We start from the raw sequence: 21,233 nt of genomic DNA on the forward strand, positions 1-21,233 counted from the left end.
AATGTTTTTATGATATTGAAAGACTATATCTGTCATTAATTAATACTAACAGGAACAATAAGCTGCTTCTCAAATTTTTAAGTTAAAACCACTAATTTGATTTTCCCTTCTGACTAAAGAGTTAATTCCCTGCTTTACTTAAATCTTTCAAAGTCTCATTTGCTATCAAAGACTACATTTCTCGTCCCTTTTTGCCAAATATGTTGTTCCAAGTGTGTCAGTTTGGGAATATTCCTCTATCTTACTCATATAATAGAATCATAGAATCATAGACTATCTCAAGTTGGAAGGGACCCATAAGGATCATCGAGCCCAACTCCCTGCTCCTCGCAGGACTACCTAAAACTAAACTATATGACTAAGAGCATCGTCCAGATGCTCCTTGAACTCTGGCAGGCTTGGTGCCGTGACCACTTCCCTGGAGAGCCTGTTCCAGTGAGCAACCACCCTCTCGGTGAAGAACCTTTTCCTAATAAGCATATTGATTTCAGAAGTAGGTATTATAATGGTGTATTGGGTACAGGTGCCCAGGTGTTGGCAGTGGGGGCTGCAGGGGAGGCTTCTGTGAGGGGAGGCTGGGCTTGCCCAGTGCAGGACACAGCCGGTTCCAGTCTGCTCCAACCAACCCACCGCAGGGCACGGCTGAGGCCCTCAGCCAAGATAGTGGCACCTCGGGGAAAACGTATTTAAGAAAGGGCAGAGAACACTGGGCAGCAGCTGTGGGAGATAGCAGGGAGAAAAATGCAAGAGAAACAGCCCCACAGACACCAGGGCCGGAGAAGAAGGAGGGGGAGGAGGTGCTCCATGCACTGGAGCAGAGTTTCCCCAGCAGCCCGTGGTGAAGACCATGGTGATGCAGATTGTCCCCCTGCAGCCCATGGAGGTCCACAGTGGAGTAGATATCCACACTGCCGTCCATGGAGGACCCCATGTTTCAGGTGGGTGTGCCCTGAAGGAAGCTGCAGCCTGTGGAAAGCCTACACCGGAGCAGGCTCCTAGCAGGGACTACGGCTGGTGGAGAGGAGCCCACACAGAAGCGGTCTGTTTCTGAAAGGCTGCAGCCCATGGGAAGGACCCATACTGGAGCAAAGGAAAAATGTGAGGATGAAGGAGCAGCAGAGATTAAGTGTTATGGACTGACCAGAACCCCCCTTCCAATCCCCCTGCACCGCTCAGGTGAGGAGGTAGAAGAGTCAGGAATGAAGGAGTGAAGTTAAGTCTGGGAAGAAGGGGTGGGTGGTGGGGACCTGAGGGGAAGGTGTTTCTAGTTTTTTCTTTGTTTCTCACCACCCTACTCTACTTTTAATTGGCAAGAAATTAAACTAATTTTCTCCAGTTTGAGTCATTTTTGCCCATGACAGTAATTGGTAAGTGATATCCATGTCTTTATCTCAGTCGATGAGCTTTTTCATCTTATTTTCTCCCTCTGTCCTGTTGAGGAGGGGGAGTGAGAGAGCAGCTGGGTGGGCATCTGGCAGTCAGCCAAGGTCAACCCACCACAAATGGTATTTGTTTGGATGCAAATAACAGCTTCAATTAATGCAGCTTCCTCCAGAATCACTTCTGTTCAAGTATTTTACAGCGCAAATCTGGGAAAACAGTTCAAATGTAAAGACTGATTGAATTCTTATACTTAAACTCTCTTCATATGATTAAGCCAATCTTTTTAATAGTAATCAAGCTTATTCAAAGCTGCATATAAAATATTTGCAAAACAAACTAGCTTAATATTTCAGACAACATTTAGGATAAAAATATCTTATAGCAAACTGCAACCCACTGCAAAATACATTTTGTAAAGAAACTAACTAAATAGTAGTTCTACTGCTGTAGAAGAACAGCACAAGCCAGTATGACTACAATTTGATACTCAAACAGCTATTCAACTTTCACAATACTGGACATGTATGTATTCCAGTGTAGTTAGCAGATTGTAGCTAAATGAGCTAAGGCAGTCCCAAAACTTACTAGTTTAAGTAAGATTCACTGTACTGTATTAAAGTCTAATCAGATTAGTGATATTCTTATAATTTCTAATGTATAAATACCAGTGAATACTAATATCCTACCAAAAAAAAATCTATTAGTAGGATATGTCCTTCCTGTTTTATTGTCTGTTGTAGACATAACACTTGCATTTTGGTTCATTGTCAACCTTACCTATGAATGTAAAAGACAATGAATAATGTTGTTTGTACTGCAAGTAGCTGAGGCTTGTATGCATCTCTACAAAGTCCAGTTATTATTTTACATGAGAAAAAAAGGATGTGGTTCTTCAATCATAAGAAGAGATACTCTTCACACAAATCCAGATCCCATTGGGCAGGACACTGGCAAGCTGAATTCCTAAACTCATTTCTAGTTGATTATATGCTAAGTGGCACGGTTGGTGTTGCGCAACAATTGATTCTCTAAATGGGAAGGCCAACAGCGAAAGTAATCCACAATACCACTCCCTAAAACAATCCTCTATTGAAAGTATTCAGAGACAAGACAGTTGTTAAACTAGTGTACACTCAAAATTAAGTGCATTTCCTATAACAGTTTTCTTCTCACAAGACATCACAGAGGTTAAATAAGTTATCCAAATAAAATATGAAACTAGGCATTGACAGCTTCCTCTCCCTTTAATACAATTGAAGTAGACAATAAATTTAAGGAGGTTTTTGCCTTTTTTTATAACAATGAAAAAGCACACGTCCCAAAAAAATCCCAAGCCATTTCAGATGACAGATTCTGCCAAACCGAGTAGCTAGTTAAAAACCTGGCAATGTATCCAGTGTTATACATTATGCAATATGTCACATCCATCTATACAACTAATGGGGTACTACCTCACTGCAAAAAGAAGGGATTTTCTATTCTCTGATGAAATTATAGCAAAACAAAATATAGAAATCAAAAACGTCCAGTCTTCACAGACTGACCCCTAGGCTTCTGTGAAGCCCACCAAAGTTAATGAGAGGTTGAGTGAATACCATTGTGACTACTGCATCAGGGCCCTGAAGCCCTCTTGAACTCGCTAGTCTGTCCTATTATATATCAGTATACATATTCCCTTCCTTTTCTAAATTGGGAATGGGAATTAAGGGCATCAGAAGCTCCTTTTCACTTTCAGAATTGCTACTACTTCCACAGGGTAAGGGGACAAAACCTCTTGTTTTCTTTGAGATCTATAGCCAAAGTTACGGGAAGTTTGAAATAAAGTATTAAAAAAAAAAAAAAAATCCATTTTTAAGAGAGTCAAGGAGCATAAATGATAAATTATGAATAAGAAAAAATAATTTCCTTTCCACAGTTTTGCAAATAGTAAAGTAGATCAGATTTTCTAAAGTAAGCATTACAAAATCTGTGCCCCAGATCATATTGTTTGTCATAGCTATAACTCTTCCAAAATCTCAAAACTCTCTTTCTTTAATATTGTACTTAAAAATGAGAAGATAGAACAATGTTCCTGTTTTGCTAAGGAACTCTAACACAAGCAGTTTTTACCAGTTATAACAGCAAGCAATTTAGGTACAAAATAGGCTTTTGTAGAGAGCATCTGCACCATAATGAATACTTCGGTTAGTGTCACTATCCACCTAAGTAGCTAGAAAAGGCTGTTTTGTTTTCTGTGCCACTGTTGTCAGCACTAAATGGATAAGAATTGATAGTATCTCTCTGTTGCATCAATGCGTATGTTTTCTCACTGTGTACTATGCAGTGCTTTATAAGCAATGGAAGAAGAAAAAATAGCAAAAATACAAATGTTAGGGATTTTGATTTTTTTTTCATTTAGAGTTTTACACAAATTTGAACCTTAAACTTAGTTCCAGAAAGCTCTGTACAATGTACACTCTTTTCTCCTTTTGTTATTCACATTAAGAGAAATCAAAAGCTTTTCATTTAAGCACAAATCCTATTTAAAAAGATAGTACACAAAAACAAGGATCATTTGTGCTAAAGGAATGGGACTCTGATTAGCCTTTAATAACTTTGGTAAGCTAGTTAGTGAAAAACAAAACAAAGCAGGAAAAAGGTTATTGGGTTTTTATTTAAATTACTGACAAAAAGGACTACGTGGCTGGTTCTTCTCAATTTACCCCCTCAGCATCCCAATGCTGGGAGATACATGGGTTCAACTGCATGCCCTCCTAATCAGTTTTTCCTTCTCTGTCTTCCACCTGTAAACTATATGTAGGTTTGAGTTTACACATAATTTTCCAGGACATATGGTCATCTCAGAACATTCATATAACTTTTAGTGTTTTGACTTACAAATACAGGAAGACCACCTTTGTGAGCAACAAAAAGGGCATATACCTTCATTATCATCACAGAACTGTGAAGAAAACCTTTTCACTCTCAAATGGTACAAAAGCATCAGCACTCTAATGTGTATTTTTGAGGCTGGAAGTTGAAGTGTATTTTAAAAGGACGAGGGTGAAACTCAGAATATAAGTTCCCATCTCATTTCTAGCTGTTTAATATCTTTACAGAAATTATGCCAATCTTACATGCAATGGTAACATTCAAGTATTTAACATATCTTCAGCACCAGCTAGCAGTCAGAGGGAGCTCAAGGAAATACAGTGTGATAAGCCAGCTCTCTGTAGATGTGCCAAAAGACAGGAACAGCTCACACAACAAATATGAAATAGGTTTCTCTGGCAAGTAAGAATATCCTAATACGACACGTCACTCTCATACTCTGCTGTCATGCCTTGCCAAAGATGGAATTTGTCCAAGGGGTTGATTTCAAAAAGACAGTAACATTGTATTAATTCCAGAAATAAAACAAAAGAAGGAGCCAACACATCAAATATGAAAGGGAGAGCCAACAAATCACTGAGGAAAAAATTAACATTATGAAGATACTGAGCTATTCTGTACCTGCAGGATTGTTCTAACTTTGGAAGAAACTAAAAAGTAAAAAACGCAGTAAATAGAAAATCTAAAGCAAAATTAACATTTAGATATGCATTTGTAATATGAAAAACAAAACTTGTGAGGCAGCCTTTCCTATTGCAACAAAAATAATAAATAGGCAGTTCAGGAGCAAACACAGCTGAAAGCCATTCTAACACCAGTGAATGTTGAATGGCTGTTGCACAAAGTGCACTGAAATTTCACTTCCCAATTACCTCTGTGGGGTACCTGTTACTGAACGGTGCAAAGTGCAGGATACAATATATCAACAAAAAAAATTCAGAAGAGAAAGGAAAAAAACGTTTGAAAGTGAGTCTCCAAGACCGTGTCACTGAAGAGTGTATGTGTATCAAATTAAGGCCCTAAGTATCTGAGACTGTTGAATGCTGTACTCTTGAGAATTCACTCATTCCATGAGAAAGAATTGCATTTCAGTCATCAACAGTCATCAGAATGTATAATTCATTAAATTTATATGGCAGTTTGAACTATTCTAAGAGGCAGAGGGATTTTAACTATTAGATGGTTATCATAACACTAAAGAAGGCACAAACTTGATATCAGTGATCAAAGGGAAGCACAACTGCAAGTGCCACATCTTGCATATGAATAATTTAAAAAATTGGTTCTTTGTATGTGCAGATGAGGACTCGGGTAATGTATTCCATCACCATTTCCAATATGTACTTGAACAGCTCTTACGAAAACACGTATTATTTTGCCTGTGCTGCGGTACATTGATAAAAGCTTTAAAAAACACAGCTGGAAAGTTTAGTTGTTAGTATGACAAATCAGTGTCAAAACAAAATCTCACCTCACTATTTTTGTAACATTTTGAGCTAGGTAAGTGTGTAAATGATGACATGGTGAAACACAGTGCTTACCACACCATAATAATGACCAGTAGTAAAGGAAAAATTAGATTGTCACCTACATTGAATGTCTTATGAAGTAGTGGCCTCTATTCACTTAAAGGATGTAGCCATCACGTCCATTAGTGACAGTTTTCAGCCCTTTGTGGAGAAAGTAAATATTATTCCATGTATATTGGCTAGCAGTCCAGTGATATAGCAGTATAAGACGGGATCCCTTCCAAATAAGTTCAGGCACATCTTTTACTGTACCTAGAAATAGGAAATTATTTATCCAAATAGAAGCATTTAAATTTCCAGTATAGTCAATAGAGTGGCAGGTGCCTCTGGACATCTCCAGAGGGAGATCTGGTCTGCCTAATTTAGACAGACATAGGGATATTTTCTACTACGGCTGGATTTCCTAAAATAAGGAAGTCTTTATTTCACCTGTAAATACGAGCTCCAAGTAACATCTATTATTTTCAAAAGCAGTATCTTTTTGAGATTGTCTTCTGAAAGAAGAAATATATTGAAATGACCAAGGTCCAGTCACTGGTAATCACAGCACCAAAACATCATACTTACTTCATAACCTCAGTATTTGCACTTGCAGGAAAGACAAAGGAATCATGTTTTTAAATTATAGGGGAAGAAAAAAATAATTACCATTATTGTTGCTGCCATATGCAACTAACTTTGCTTATCATGATTGCCCATTAGAGTGTGTGAGAGACTGAAAGAGTTAATGTCTCAAACATTGTGGCGATTTGAGGCGCTATTTGCATGGCGACAGCAGGTCAGCGAGCACGGGATGGGGGAGAGCGAGAGCGGGATGTGGAGAGCGCGTCGGAGGATGCGCGGTTCCAGGTCCTGCCAGACCTGACCATGTATGGCCAGAGGTCACACAGAGTTGATCTGAGGAAGGGGCTTGCGACCGCCCGAGAGACCCCTCGCGACCACCCCCCTCCCCCAGCGCCTGCGCAGAAGATTGAGAACTTTCTAGAACAAGAACCATGTAAGCCCTGAAGGGGCGTACCTGGAGGCCGGGATTAGCTAATAAAAGGCCTGCCCCCCCCAGGGAAGCGCACGCACGCCCACCACTGGAGGATTGCCACGTCTGTCATCGTCATCGTCATCGTCATCGCGGGATCCAAGGGTGGTGATACTTTTTCTTTCTCTTCCCTCCTCTCTTCTCCTTTCCTTTCCTTGCTTCTCTCTTCCTCTGCTCTTCCAATATATATGCAAATTTGGGATCGGGTTGCCCGGAAAATAGCTCCATTGCCAAATCGCCTTTGTTCGTTCGTTAAACTCGTCAGGTCATTAAGTTTGTCCGTTTGTGGAATTCGCCAGTTAATAAAGTTGCTGGCCAGACTGTTCCTCTGGGTCATTGTCGTGACTCTGCCGACCACGCGGCTCTGCCGAGCAGAGATCGGCTTCTGTCGGTACTCAAACAGTCGGGGAATCGAAAAGATTCACCCCTCTCGCAACCCACCGAGTGGGACGAGACAGAGTGATAGCTGCAGATTGCAGTACACAAGAGACTATGCACTGAACCCATCATTTGCCTACTGTGAAGACAAATGAATGAAGAAGAGCTCATCATTTAAAACTCTCCAAAACACCAGTCTGTACAAGTAAGGCTTTTTACAAAAGAAGGTGACTTTGTCAAGCCATTTTCAGCACTGACTGGTTCAGCAGAGTTCATGTTAGTTCCTCTAATTGCACTTTGTTGCTGTGAATATGAACCTGTGGAGTCCAGAACACAGATTATAGTAGTCAGGGTCCAATGGAATCAAAAATTTCTATAGATTTTTGATAAATCCACTATTTACAGAAAAAGAAGGAGGATTACTGTGAGCCTCTCACAAAGGAGAAGTGCCAGAAACCACACCCTGCTGAGAAGAGATACTCCCCCTTATGCAACAAGTTTGTTTCAGTGGTTTAAAGTTTTTAGTAGAATAGAACCTAGAAAACAGAGTATGTTTAAGCATTGTAAGTTTACATATTTTAAAGCTGATTCTTTGCTTGGAATTTTTATGCACTTCGATATCTACCTTGCAAGAAAAGAGGAGATACTAGGAGACATCTGTTCTTTTCTGCATGCAGGGCAGAATGGTCTTTGATCTGTTTTCTTATGTACACATTAAAGATGAGCAGGAAGGGATCTTTAAGATATCTGTTCTTCTTTTGCTACTTGATAATATTTAGTCATTTGTACAATAAAGATATACAGTCTGATTTTTCTGAGAGCTCACTGGGCCCTCCCTTCAGTGGGCTCTCCCTTTACATCTCAGAATATTTACTTCCTGTCCTCATTCTGGGATTCTTGAAAGTAAGAAGGGAAATTTAGTGTAATTGGTGAGAAAAGGGGTCATCTGCTTTGATGACAAAGAGGAAAGAAGGTTTCAGAAAACAATGAAGCTTTCTAACAGAGTTTTCCTACTCTGGATTTACTAGGATTACTTTTTCTGGTCTGGAAGGACAAAATGTAATCAGGGTATATTTCTCAATCTGACTTAACTTATGTATTCTAAATGCAAAACTGGTCATCCTCTTCCAATTAGTCCTTCTATAGTTTAATCATCTCTTTTTTTTTTAACGATTAGAAGAGAATATATAATCATAAAACGAGATTTTTTTTAAGAGCTCCCCAAATGTTTTTATGTATCTTCACAAGTTCCTGGCTGTCTGAACTGTACCTAAGATCTCTGAAATAAAAACAGTCATTTCAGAGGATTTGAAAGCAAACCAAACAAAAAAATTATACTAAGTACTTCAGCCCAGCTCCGATACCAGCAAAAGCAAAAGGCTTCATTTTCAAGTAGACTTTAAATTTGTTTATGGTTTGATGATCATGTGGTCCAACATAGCCTTTGAAAAAGCAGAAGGTAGCATTATAAGAAGATGCAGTGTATATGCTAAATATTTCTCCTTAGAAAATGACACATTTCTAGTTTGTGCGTTCAAACTGACAACCTCTTGGAAAGGGCTCAGAAACATGACACAAGGGTGAAATCCTTCAGACCAGATACCTAACTGCAGGTGCCTGCAATGTAGATGGCAACATGTGGGCAATGTATCCAAACTCCTTTTATATTGTCCAAGACTAAAGAACTCCTGTGCTTCTTATCCTGAAGCATACATTTATATATGGCCAAATGAACAGCGCTCTAAGGTCCATGACTAGATTTACATATAAGGGAAGCTTAAACACTTAAATGCAAGTGTCTGATTAAAGAATTGAATTCCACCTCTGCTGCAAACAAATGCCACAGGTTGTCACTGATTAAATTACGTTTCAGGGCATTTCACCATTTTCACTATGAGACATACCAAAAACAAAGCTTTTGATTCTTTGCCGCATATTGATATTTACAAAGTGGTAGAGACTATTCCGTCCTGAAGGCCTTGGTGTCGTGACAGGCTGTACAAGCAAAAGAAAATCAGGCTATACTTACCACTGATGCACAGAGCTCTGACTGTGGTTGAGAAGGAAGGACCATATCCTATCATGACATCATGAGACAGAGAGAAATGCTACTTCAGTATCCTGCATCTTGAAATGTTTAAAAGCTGATGTGAAAAGTCATATCAACCTGAATTACCACTCATTTCCTTTCTCCTAATACAGAAAGCAAATAGCTACATACAAAACACAACTAAATAACAAAAATGTACTTGTTTAACAAGCAAGGTTACAGCAACATGGAATTTATATTAAAATATATATAATTGCCTACACAAATAGCAAGTTATATATCACCCTGCCAATCTGTGTCGCCTTAAAGCTAAATTAAAGTATATAAACTTTTACAGATTTCAGGAATGATTAGTTCTGAAAAACAGGCCAAATAATAATTTTTTTTCTACTAAATTAGCTATTTAAACTTTTGCAGTGCAGTAATACTGCTTGGATAGAGTGCTGGATTTAAGTATGACTCCGTCTATCTCTGAGACAGCACCACAATCCATTAAGCTCCCCTTATTTTATCTGTCCATCATAAGTTTAATATGTGATTCATCCTTTTCATATCACAAAGGACAAAAAGGTGATCTTTTGTATTTGAATCTCTAATTTGCGCTCCCCATCCTCCTTTCCCAGACAGTAAATGGTAGAGAAGAAAGCTTTTTCTGCAGTTTTTTCAGCCCTTTTATCTGAGGAAAAACAGTTATATGTCGGGTCTCTAAGGAATTTGATGCTCTCTTTATCCCTTGACCCTATTTCCATAGTCAGAGCTGCAAGAAAGGAAACTATCCCATAGAAAGATAACATATTTGGAGGTTAGTAAGACTCATAGTATGTAAATTATATGTCCTTCTCCCCAAAACCCACTCTAGTCTTTTGGGACAAGGGCAAATAAGCTCTCAGAATGAAATGCCTTATAATGGAATTGTTCTATTCCACTCTTTTAGATCCTCACTCGAGGAGGAAGCAACACAACTCCTAGTCTCTAGAGGGAAACACAAACTATACAGTGCAGATTTAATACCAAAGAAGGAGGGCATTCCTGACAGATGAAAAGCCTGGAGACTTACCCAGTAAGATTTGCAATGTTTTTCTTTGCACAGTAATTTGTAGTTCTTAATTAAATCATAGCTTCTCTTTGGAGGGAAAATTGTATTCATTTTCTCACCATTGTAGTCACCATTTTAAGAAAGAAAAAGAGACAAAAGCATGCTGAAGCTGGAGGGCTACAAAAGATATTTCTTTTAAGGAGGAAGGAATAATGATTGCCTTTGAGCTTCAGTCTGGATGCCACTTCTCCCAGAAAACAACCCTACTGATGGAAAAGAAATTTTTCTGTTTTTTTTTCTATTTTACCACTCTTTCCTTTGTTGTCAGAGAAGAGTTATTTTTCACAAATAGAGAAATAAGAGCCAAGACAGTTTATCATGAAGCTATCAGTAATGTTAGAATGGCTTGCTTATTTCAACTCCAGAAACCATTCAGGAAACTGTATTTAAAAGCTGCCAAGAAGATGGAAAAACAAAATTAAAGCAAGTCCTTAGATGAAACTAAATGCAATAGGCAAGCAAGATCCATCTAGTATCTCTAATTCTCATGTTTGGGGAATGAGGTAGAGAAGGGGAATGGAGACCATAAAGGTGCCAAGCTTTGCATGCCCTCCCTAAGCAGCCTCTCCTTTTACCAGTGCAGATGAGAGGGTCCTGGGTTAGATGGGTCACTGACAAGAAATGCCAGTAGAACATTTCTTATCACTGTGTCTTCAGATCAGAGTGGAAACTTGCATTTTTAAACTGAAATACAGAGTTGTCAGCAAAATAACTGTTGCTTTCAATAGAATCAGGTTTTTGTCCTGTAGTTCTGGCTATCTGTGCATATAGGTACAGTATGTAACAAAAGAAAACTGTAATCCTTTAAGCATATTAGAGTACTATGATTGTGCAGAACCATATTGCAATTGACTGCCTTGTAAGCCTTAAATTTAGTAACTCACAGATATGTACATCAGGTAAGGAACACCAGCTCCTTTAGCCAGTGTGCTATTCTTGTTCAAACTTCCTAGTTTTTCTATCTGGCATTTAAACAAAAAAAACTTACAGCAAAACTGGTTAATAAAGAACCTAGATTTAGTAAAGAGGGAAGAGGGAAATTATGTTTTATTGTTTTTTAAACATATGGACCCAGTTAATATCCCTAAATTATACTGTTTGTACTTATGTATACTTACTGCAATGCTGACCTGTGGTACTCACAGGTACAAATGGCCCAGCTGCCAGACTCTTACTTCCTACACTCATCTACCGTATGCAAACCTTTTAACTAAATAATTTTTAATAATTGAAGTGAGACAGAGAGCAAGTAGTGTTTTGGTGTTGACATGAATTGAGCAATAACTTGAATCAACAATTAACCTCTAATGTACAGTAAATTAATACTTTCACTACTGGAGAGGCCTTTAGTACTATACTATATCTATAGGTAAAAGTAGCTTACCTGAATAACATGTTTCAGCTTGTCAATAATTTGACTTATTACAGGATCTGTTCCCTTCACTTTTACTTCTGGATTTGCAGACTGAGCTTTGATTCCACTGCCAACCACACGATGAGTATAGCTAGTTTGATACACAAACACACACACAAAAATGGTTTAGTAAGTTATTCTACTCTAAGGGAGTCATCTTCTAGTTCATATTAACTCTCATGGCACCAACATTCCACTTTAATAAGATGCATTAATTTTGTGCACATATTTTTCACAGAAAAGAAATACAGCGTAACATAATTACTACATTCCACAAAGTTATATTATTTATTATAGCTTTAATTTTACAACAAACTTTAACAAGAAAAGAGTTATCTACATTTTGAAGCAAGAAACATTCAGCTCTATGCATGATTTTTGTGTGTGCAAAGACTGTCCTCCATTTCGGTTTTGTGAAATACAAACTTTGTCTAAATGATTGACAAATGTATGACATTGTGTCATTGTGATTGTCTAAATGCATGACATACATGGTGATTGTCTAAATGCATGACATTTCAGGTTTTTAAAACAAACTCCAGATCTACATACACTGTATGTTCAGAACTACACCTGAAGTTTCCTAGTGTTTTCATGAATGCACATGCAGAGAGACTATTTATTGCAGGACAACAACCAAATTGTGCGTAAATTATTTAGCATTACATAACTGATATAAGTACAGAGTAGGCCAAAATTTACTTAATAGATAGATACGTAAAAAAGAAGCAACAGAAACCACATATATGCTCATTCAAGAAAGAACTGCTGTAGTAAGTAGAACATTGTTTCTAATATATCAAAACTCAAAATACAGAGAGTAAAATTAACCGCCTAGCAGAATTCTGTGGCATATTAAGATGCAATTCTTCATTCAACTTCCCATGTTATATGCAATACTCAAGTTATGCAAGAAAAATTGAATATCTACCTTCTCATCACAGATACTGTACATTATGCAAATACCCTCCATATGTTAGGTTTTGTCTGCATACTCTACAAGAGGATAGCTCTCTATATCTCTGTCTCAAAAATATTTTGCCAGCTGCTACACTGTAAGAAAAAGAAAGGGAAGAACCCTATCAGGAATGGAGTAAAGAAATACCTAATTCCTGCCTATTAGATCTGCATATGAACATAGACAACGCAGCATATTCAAATTTTGCAGAATCTGTTTTATGAAAAACATTGCAGGTCCTCTTAGCTCTGCAGAAAACCTTCCATGTATGCAAAACAACAAACACTGTTCATTAAAGCAAGGTTGCAACATAACAACATTTTGCCTTTGATCTTTGCTTAAATATCACCTTAAGTGAAATTGAGAATATTCCGAAGGAAGTGTACACAGACCCAGATACCATTCCTAAAATGACATTGGCCATGCTCATAGATATAAATTAACCCTGTCATACAAAATTACTCTTAAGTTTTCCATAGGTCCCAGGGAGCACAATTTGCCTTCTATATGTGTGACAGAAATTAGCTCCTTTAGGCATTACAAGAAGATACTTTTTGGACTACAAATTCTGCAAAATGCTTCAAAAGTTAACTAATTCTGAGTCTTAGCAAAATTTTCCCTGACTTTTAAGGTACTAAGAGCCAGCAGTCTTTCATCGCTTAAGTCCTTTAGAGCACTTGATTTCACACAGTAAATACTAAAATTCTAGACCTTCTACATAAGCTCTGTATATGCTATTTAGGGCAAGTGTACTCTCTATTTCTTCTGCATGCAGTCAAGTTCACTGGAAGCAGATATAATATAAAATTTAAATTCAATTATCTATCAAGCTATCACAGCAATGATCACCTAGCATTAGTCACAAGTTAAAGATTCCAGCTTTATTAATTCTTCATTTGAGAAAATGGTCAGCTGTATCCGATATTCAGGACACACTGTATCAGCTAAAGGTAAATACTAAAAATAATAAGCTCATTACAAAAAGCCATTATGGAACCCTTTACTGATTCACTAGCCATACTATTACTTGGAATAGATGTTAATGATGCACAATCAGGACAGCAAGGCTTAATGTACTTAATGTAGTTCACTGGAACATGGTGGCTGAAATGAGTTTAAAAAAAATCTTCATAGCACTGTTGAACACATTGAATATATGAATGGTTCATACTCTTCACAAAGTGGTATTTTGGTCTATAGCAGACAGCTTTTTGTGTTGTCTTGTAGTGATGGGGCAATTTGCCAGCTTGTAGTGATGGGGTAAAGCTTTTTATAGGGGTGTGTACAAAATCTGCAGCCTTCCTCCTAGACTTGGAGGAATGTTTAACGCAGCAATTTGAGTAGGGTCAACAAATCTTCTGGTAGCTTCTAAGGATAAAAAAAAACCCCAAACCTAAAAACCTTCTCCAAAGTTTTCCTCAAAAATCCTTCTTTCACAATCATTTGTCTAAATCAAAATAGATCATTCAGTATGGAATTGCTTCCTTCCCCTTTCCAGCTGAACAATACTGCACTCACCAGATGGACAACTGGTTTAACTCAACACACTGGTTTAATGCAACACAGCAATTTCTCTTCATACTATAACACTATAAAAAAAATCTTAAAGGTTATGGCTATCCTCTCTATACAGTACTCCCATTTTCTGTTTCACAGCATGAAAAACCTATGTTCTCACTTTCTGTCACTCAGAAATCTTAATTAACACCTTTTTTCAAATACTGCAAACCCAACTATTACATGTTTGTCTGTGAACTGCATAACTATGTGAAAAAGAATACCCTTTCTCTTTTTTTAATTCAGTCGATGATACTCATTTCTCTAACCATGCAGGAAGAAATAAACCATACAGAAGTTGAGACTTGCCTAGGCTACAATTTTATTAATTTAGCTCATCTGGGAATTATCTGACAATGACTCATTCAAGGCTGGCCATTATTTCTTTTTCAGCTATTTCCACAAAGAAATGCACACACTTGCACAGCTGATATTTACCATAGAACTAACTCCCTTCTTTCATGTGAGGGAAAGTCGCTGGGAAAGTAATACTGTCTTGTGAGTGAACCAGATATTAGGAGTTTCAACTGTGTTCCCCAACCTCTTTAGAGCTGTCATCCTCTAAATTCCTTTTCAGCTGTGGTTCATAAGGAATAATTGGATTTACTTACCAGTAAAAAGTGTTAGCAATTAATTTGGTTCTCTCTCTCCCACTCTAGTCATTCTGTTATAGTCATTCTTTTCATATTCTCTCAAAGGCAAAATACATATCTTCCCAGGCAGAGGAGCTCTATTATTTAATATTAAAATTTCTTTCTAGGCAATGATTGATTCTCCTTTCTCACGGAAAATACACCCTTTTTCTGATTTACACATTTTCAACATTGTCAACCCTGTGTGGACCAATGGCTCTTTGCCATTTTGGGTTGGAAGATTCAAGTTATCCCAAAAAGATGTTCAAAATCCATTTGAATGTTCTCTCAGTTCTCATGACTAAGGCAATTCCTATACAAAATGCAGATATTCTTACCCAGTAACACTGCCTGTAGCAAATCTCACTTAACTTTCACCTCTTTTGCTGACTTCGGTGCGAAAAAGCAACTCTGCACAAAAAGCAGATGTACAGTATGAGTGGGCATGCTCTAGTCTGGGAATATCCCTGACCATTCTTCTGCCTGCCCTCACAGCTTTGTAAAGAAATTGGAAATTTTGTAAACATTTTCTTCTTTTACAGTCAGTACCAGTCTACTTTTCCTTCCTTTCAGGAAGGAAATCCATTCAGTCACTTATCTGTCAAAGAACCTACTCACGTTAGTTACCCAAATTGCATTCTTGCTGAGTGCTCAGGGGTGGGATTTGCTTTTTCCAGTTGAGAGTGGGGACGGGTAAGAAGCTGAAGCAGAGGTGACATGCGCATCGAAGCAATGACAAGCAGCACACTAGAGCTTGACAATACCACAACTTTAAGTCTATTAGCATTGAGCAACTATTAGATCATTAGGTACTAGTAGTAACAACCTCCATATTACTTGTTCTTAATTGCTCTGAGCTGTTTAGCACCTTTCTTTCTACCTTTCTCACTCCTGACCTTTCTCTCTCCTGCAGCCGGTGTGATCCTTTCCAGGACTGACAGAAGAAGTGAATTTGTGATTCCCCCTGCTTCCCACTGCCTGTGGGCTTCCTCCCCCTCCACAGCAACGTTCCCAAGGAGAACAGAGCACCTCTCCACCTAAAACCTTCACATATGCACTCGCTGCCCCCAAAACAGTTCAAACCCTGTTCTGCAACAACTGACACAGTTCAGCCCATCCTCCTGATATTTTTCTCTGTTCCAGGCCCCAGCAGACCCCAAATAACACACGAGATTACATCCATAGAGAAAGCTTTGGGTTCAGGATTGGTATAATCACTACTCATTTCAAAGGCTTCTGGTTTATCCTCAGGTCTACTAGATGTTTACCACAGTCCCCAGCTTGACTCTTAAAGGAGTTGTTACTTCTCTCTCTCTCTCTCTCCAGAAATCCTTGTGCTTTTGAAGTGCTGGTAGAAAGCTTTGTAAAGTTTTTACTTCTTCGAGAGTTTTTAATTTTCTATTCAGGGAGAATTCAATCTTGAAATTGATCCTCCAGGTTCTGGCTGCCAATTTTCACCCAGGAACATGCCTTATAAAGCATCACATATGGAAAATGAAGAGGTAAATGAAAAAAATTAAGATTCACTTGGATGGAACAAAAAGAATGCAATCCCATTTGGAAGAATGGTTTTCCCCAAATGTATTGGGTTTGCATGGTAAGGTTTTGGTAGTGGGGGGACTACAGGGGTGGCTTCTGTGAGAAGGTGCTAGAAGCTTCCCCTATGTCCAGTTCAGCCAGTGCCAGCCAGCTCCAAGACAGACCCGCTGCTGGCCAAAGCTGAGCCCATCAGCGACGGTGGTAGCACCTCTGTGATAACATTTTTAAGAAGGGGAAAAAACTGCTGTGCAAGAGCAGCTGGGACAGAGGAGTGAGAATATGTGAGAGAAACAAGTCTGCAGACACCAAGGTCAGTGAAGAAGGAGGGGGAGGAGGTGCTCCAGGCACTGGAGCAGAGATTCCCCTGCAGCCCGTGGTAAGACCATGGTGAGGCAGGCTGTCCCCCTGCAGCCCATGGAGGTACATGGTGGAGCAGATATCCACCTGCAGCCCATGGAGGGCCCCACACCGGAGCAGGTAGATGTGCCCGAAGGAGGCTGTGACCCCATGGAAAGCCCGTGCTGGAGCAGGCTCCTGGCAGGACCTGTGGACCCATGGAGACAGGAGCCCATGCTGGAGCAGGTTTGCTGGCAGGACTTGTGACCCCATGGAGGACCCACGCTGGAACAGCCTGTTCCTGAAGGACTGCACCCGTGGAAAGGACATGTGGAAAGGACCCACGCTGGAGCAGCTTGTGAAGAACTACAGCCCGTGGGAAGGACCCACGTTGAAGAAGTTCATGGAAGACTGTCTCCCATGGGTGGGACCCCATGCTAGAGCAAGGGAAGAGAATGAGGAGGAAGGAGAGGCAGAGACAATGTGCGATGAACTGACCGCAACCCCCGTTCCCTGTCCCTCTGTGCCACCTGGGGGGAGGAGGTAGGGAAGCTGGGAGTGAAGTTGAGCCCAGGAAGAAGGGAGGGATGGGGGGAAGGTGTTTTAAGATTTGGTTTTATTTATTATCCTGCTATGATTTGATTGGTAATAAATTAAATTAATTCCCCAAGTTGAGTCTGTTTTGTCTGTGATGGTAATGGCTGAGTGGTCTCCCTGTCCTTATGAGCTTTCTGTTGTATTTTTCTCCTCCTGTCCAGCTGAGGAGGGGGAGTGATTGAGCGGCTTTGGTGGGCACCTGATGTCCAGCCAGGGTTAACCCACCACACCAAATTTGACAATACTGTCTTTGTGTACCAGTCCACAGCATAAATATTGAAAAACATTTTTCATGTGATGTTGCATTGCTAAATAATGATAGTCTCAGTATAGAACCCCCAAATGTGAATATACTCAGTATACTGAAGTAAATGAATGCATATGTTTGCATTTTTTCCAGTTATTGGAAATCCTAACCCATATTAAATTCACTTTCACTGCAAGGTGATCTGGCTTTGATCAATTGACATTAAAAACTATCATTTAACTTTGAGTCTTTTGTAATTACAGGCTTTGACAAGTCACAAGGCAGGTTGAAAACCCTTTTTCTTCCTTCAGGTGTATAATAAGGCATTGACAAAGCCTTATGAAGTATTGCTTTATTGATTCTTATGCTAAAAGTAAGATTATGGAACCTTTTTTTGTTTAATCTATTCTTTTGCTGCTTGAAATGATATCTTTTACATACAAAAATTATAACCTTATTTATACATTGTTGTTTTATTTTCCACTTATCATTGTGTTTAATTAACAAATGTCTATAAATCTAACATCTTCAAACATTCTAATGTGGACTAAATGATCTGTCAGAGCTAAATGGGAATCTGAGCATGGTACACAAAACTTCATCCCTGTAGACTTATATTTACATGCAAAATATGTTTCCCTTTAGTTGAGGGAAAAATATAAAAATCTCAGACTCTTGGTTTGAGAGACTTCATTCATTATAAAGTTTTAATACAGCATTAATCACTTTCTGTTTCTTTTACTCCTAATGTATAAGTAATAGAAAAAACATTTTAAGGATCCCCACAGAGGTAGCCTGACTTGAGCAAGTGTTGCTCAGATTTGAATCCTGGGGAGAAAAAAGATGACGAATTTCTTGCTAGAGAAGTAATAGACCCGCCATCTGTGCTCATTTCTGTGCAAGCATGGTAATGGATCACATCATTTTAATAGGCAGACTTGGTCCCCAAGTACTATTCATTTTCATCAACACTAGGAAAAAAACCAAGCACCAATATATTTGTATTCTGTAAACATGTTTTAACATGATGAATAACAAGGTGCCCATTTTCTGAGCTCAATATATGAATATTCATATAAATTTCCTATTACTCTCTATTATATCTATGAATACAGTTGATGGGTTTTGCATTTGATTGTATCGATATCCCTGTTAAAAGAGAAGATCATGCTCTATTGGCTATCACTGATTTCTTGGTACATGCAGCTGGAAAAGCTATTAGAAGTAATGAATATATTAATTCTCATAAGAATCAGCCATTTTGGACATGGTGCTTAAGGCCAGTCTGTAACTCTATATGCCCCCAACACAAATGATCTATATTATATTGTGATGACACCTACTGATACATCATATTTACCGTCAACAACTGATCATGATTTTCCATTCCTTCACACTAGCTTTGTGGAGTAACATCAGCACAGAATAGATAAAATAGAGTAAGAAAAATGCTAAAAATGGGTTTGAGCCATAAAGTTTTGATCTACATCCAAACTTCTCTAGATATCCCAGTGCTAGTAGTGTTTTGCTTCAGACCCATTATTCTTTAAATTTGCTGCTACTTATTTCTGCTATTACTTCAGTATGAAGAGAACAAAAATTCTTGGTTAGTAACAGATTAGTTTGAAGTAAAGCCAACCTTATTTAGGGCAGCCTTTCATACAGCTAATAAAGGACTCTCTTAAGAAACCAATCATCTAACTACAAAAAGAAGAAACATGAATTATGGAAGTAAACAGGGCAAATTTTGAGTTGAAAAACTCTATTTCAAATTTCAAATAGAAATTCCTGCAATTTGTAAAAGTGGAACAGATGTGCATTAGAACCAGATGTGCATTAGAACCAGAACTCAAGCAGAACCAGAAATACATTAAAGTTCCGAGCTTCACCCAGACTAATATTTGTAAATATTACAATCATTTCAGTTGAATCTCATTGTAACTAATAGTTAAAATGCTTGTGTTGCCTGGGAAATCATGTAGAGCTGGACAATTGGACCTACTAGAACAGGTACTGCTGAGCTCGCCAAGTGTTTCCAGACTGTAGCCTAAGCTTGAAGAGTCAATAGTGTTGATAGGTGGTAAGGATGGGCATGATCCAAACCTGCAGTGTGGATAGGCCAGTGCATAACATAGGCCCCGGAGATATCCTCAACATGCATTCCCAGATACTCATCCTGGAATTCTGGACTCTTTTTTCCAATCTGTGACTCTTTTTTTGCTTGGTTTGACTGGTCTGTTTTGCTCAGTTACAACCTGAAGTTAAACACTGAAGCAACGAGCAGGGCTTTCTAATGTGGTTGTAGAGGCATAACAGCATGGCTTCTAGAGCACAGCAGCATGGCATAGCCCTGCCACTTAAGAACACAAGTAAAAGGAGGTCACGTGCCCTGTAGACTTACAGTGAGTCTGAGGGACATACAGACAGTGCAATAATTCACTAGAGATGGAAAGCAGATACAACAGTAAAGGGAAATTAGGAGGGAGATACAGTTAAGGTAGACTTCTTCCTAATAATCTGCATAAAACACCTCAGTGTCATGATTTATGAAGAGTAGTATCTTAACAGATATTAAAAAAACCCAGAGAAAACCTAACCAATGGTTAAATAGAAATCTTGTGGGTTTCCCTCTCCAACATAATAAGAACTTGTGACATAGTGACATAATGTTTTTAGTGCCAAGAAAAAGATGGCATAGTCACAAATAAGCTCAGATGAGGCCTCAGGCATAGTTTGACACTTCCTAGAAATTGCACCAGTGGGACCCTCTCAGCTGTGGAAAAGCTGCATCTTTCAAATCCAGGAAAATTTTCAACTGCTAAACACTTTCCAAATGTTGACCAAAAAAAATGCATATTGTTAGATCAGAATAATAAGTATTATCTAGTCATGGTAATGAGGGCCAAGATCCTTAAATAACCACGAAGAATATTCACAACAGTCAAATATTTAAATAAACTAATTTTGACTTAGGCTCAAAGACAAGGTACAGTTTTACCTGAAAAATAGAATATGTACAGATGTATACATAAAAAATATATGTATATGCAAAATTTTTAAACATCAAGGTTTTTTCCCCCCAGGACTGTCTCATTATGCTGAGTGCCTGTAGGTTTGACAGGATTCAAATCCACAGGATAAACCTACAGAACTTTGCCCCCCAAAATACGAGAAATATTCTTCAGGCAGATCCAAGATCTGGGAACTGCTGTCTCTGAAAGCCGTAAGTCTCTCGCTATGATTTCACAGTTGTGTAGAGTCTGAACGAGAGTCTAGCACGCATGATCCTCTTTGTCTAATTGTTCTATTTCCATACCTTTCTTATTCCTGGTTACAGAGGAGCCCAGCTTCAACAGGAGGAAGAGAACACCCTACGGTTTTTAGAAAACTTTCCTGCTAAGCAATCATTATCAATGACAGGTTTGCAGGGGAACTGCACACCACCAAACACCATGGTTTCTTGTTTTATTTTAGTGAAAATGTTCCCTTTAAATGAAAAAAAATGAACTCAGAGCCACTACAGACTTGAAGTTTCTTTTCATCACAGATCAAACTGAGAACTCAGGAAGTCTCTGTGTACATTTCTAGAAAATTATGTTTCTGCATGTACTCA

The 21,233-nt window shown here is 38.6% G+C and overlaps 1 protein-coding gene across 1 annotated transcript in view; it reads right to left on the bottom strand.

Annotated features, from left to right (window-relative positions):
- GPC5 (glypican 5) overlaps positions 1-21,233 on the bottom strand; it is a 777,907-nt gene that overhangs the window by 480,920 nt on the left and 275,754 nt on the right. The window contains exon 6 of the mRNA XM_075491967.1: positions 11,725-11,845. Coding sequence (XP_075348082.1) covers positions 11,725-11,845 — 121 coding nt within the window. The remainder of the gene's footprint in view (positions 1-11,724; positions 11,846-21,233) is intronic.

This window comes from Mycteria americana, chromosome 1 (assembly GCF_035582795.1).
Source record: "Mycteria americana isolate JAX WOST 10 ecotype Jacksonville Zoo and Gardens chromosome 1, USCA_MyAme_1.0, whole genome shotgun sequence".
NCBI classification, from domain to species: Eukaryota; Metazoa; Chordata; class Aves; order Ciconiiformes; family Ciconiidae; genus Mycteria; species Mycteria americana.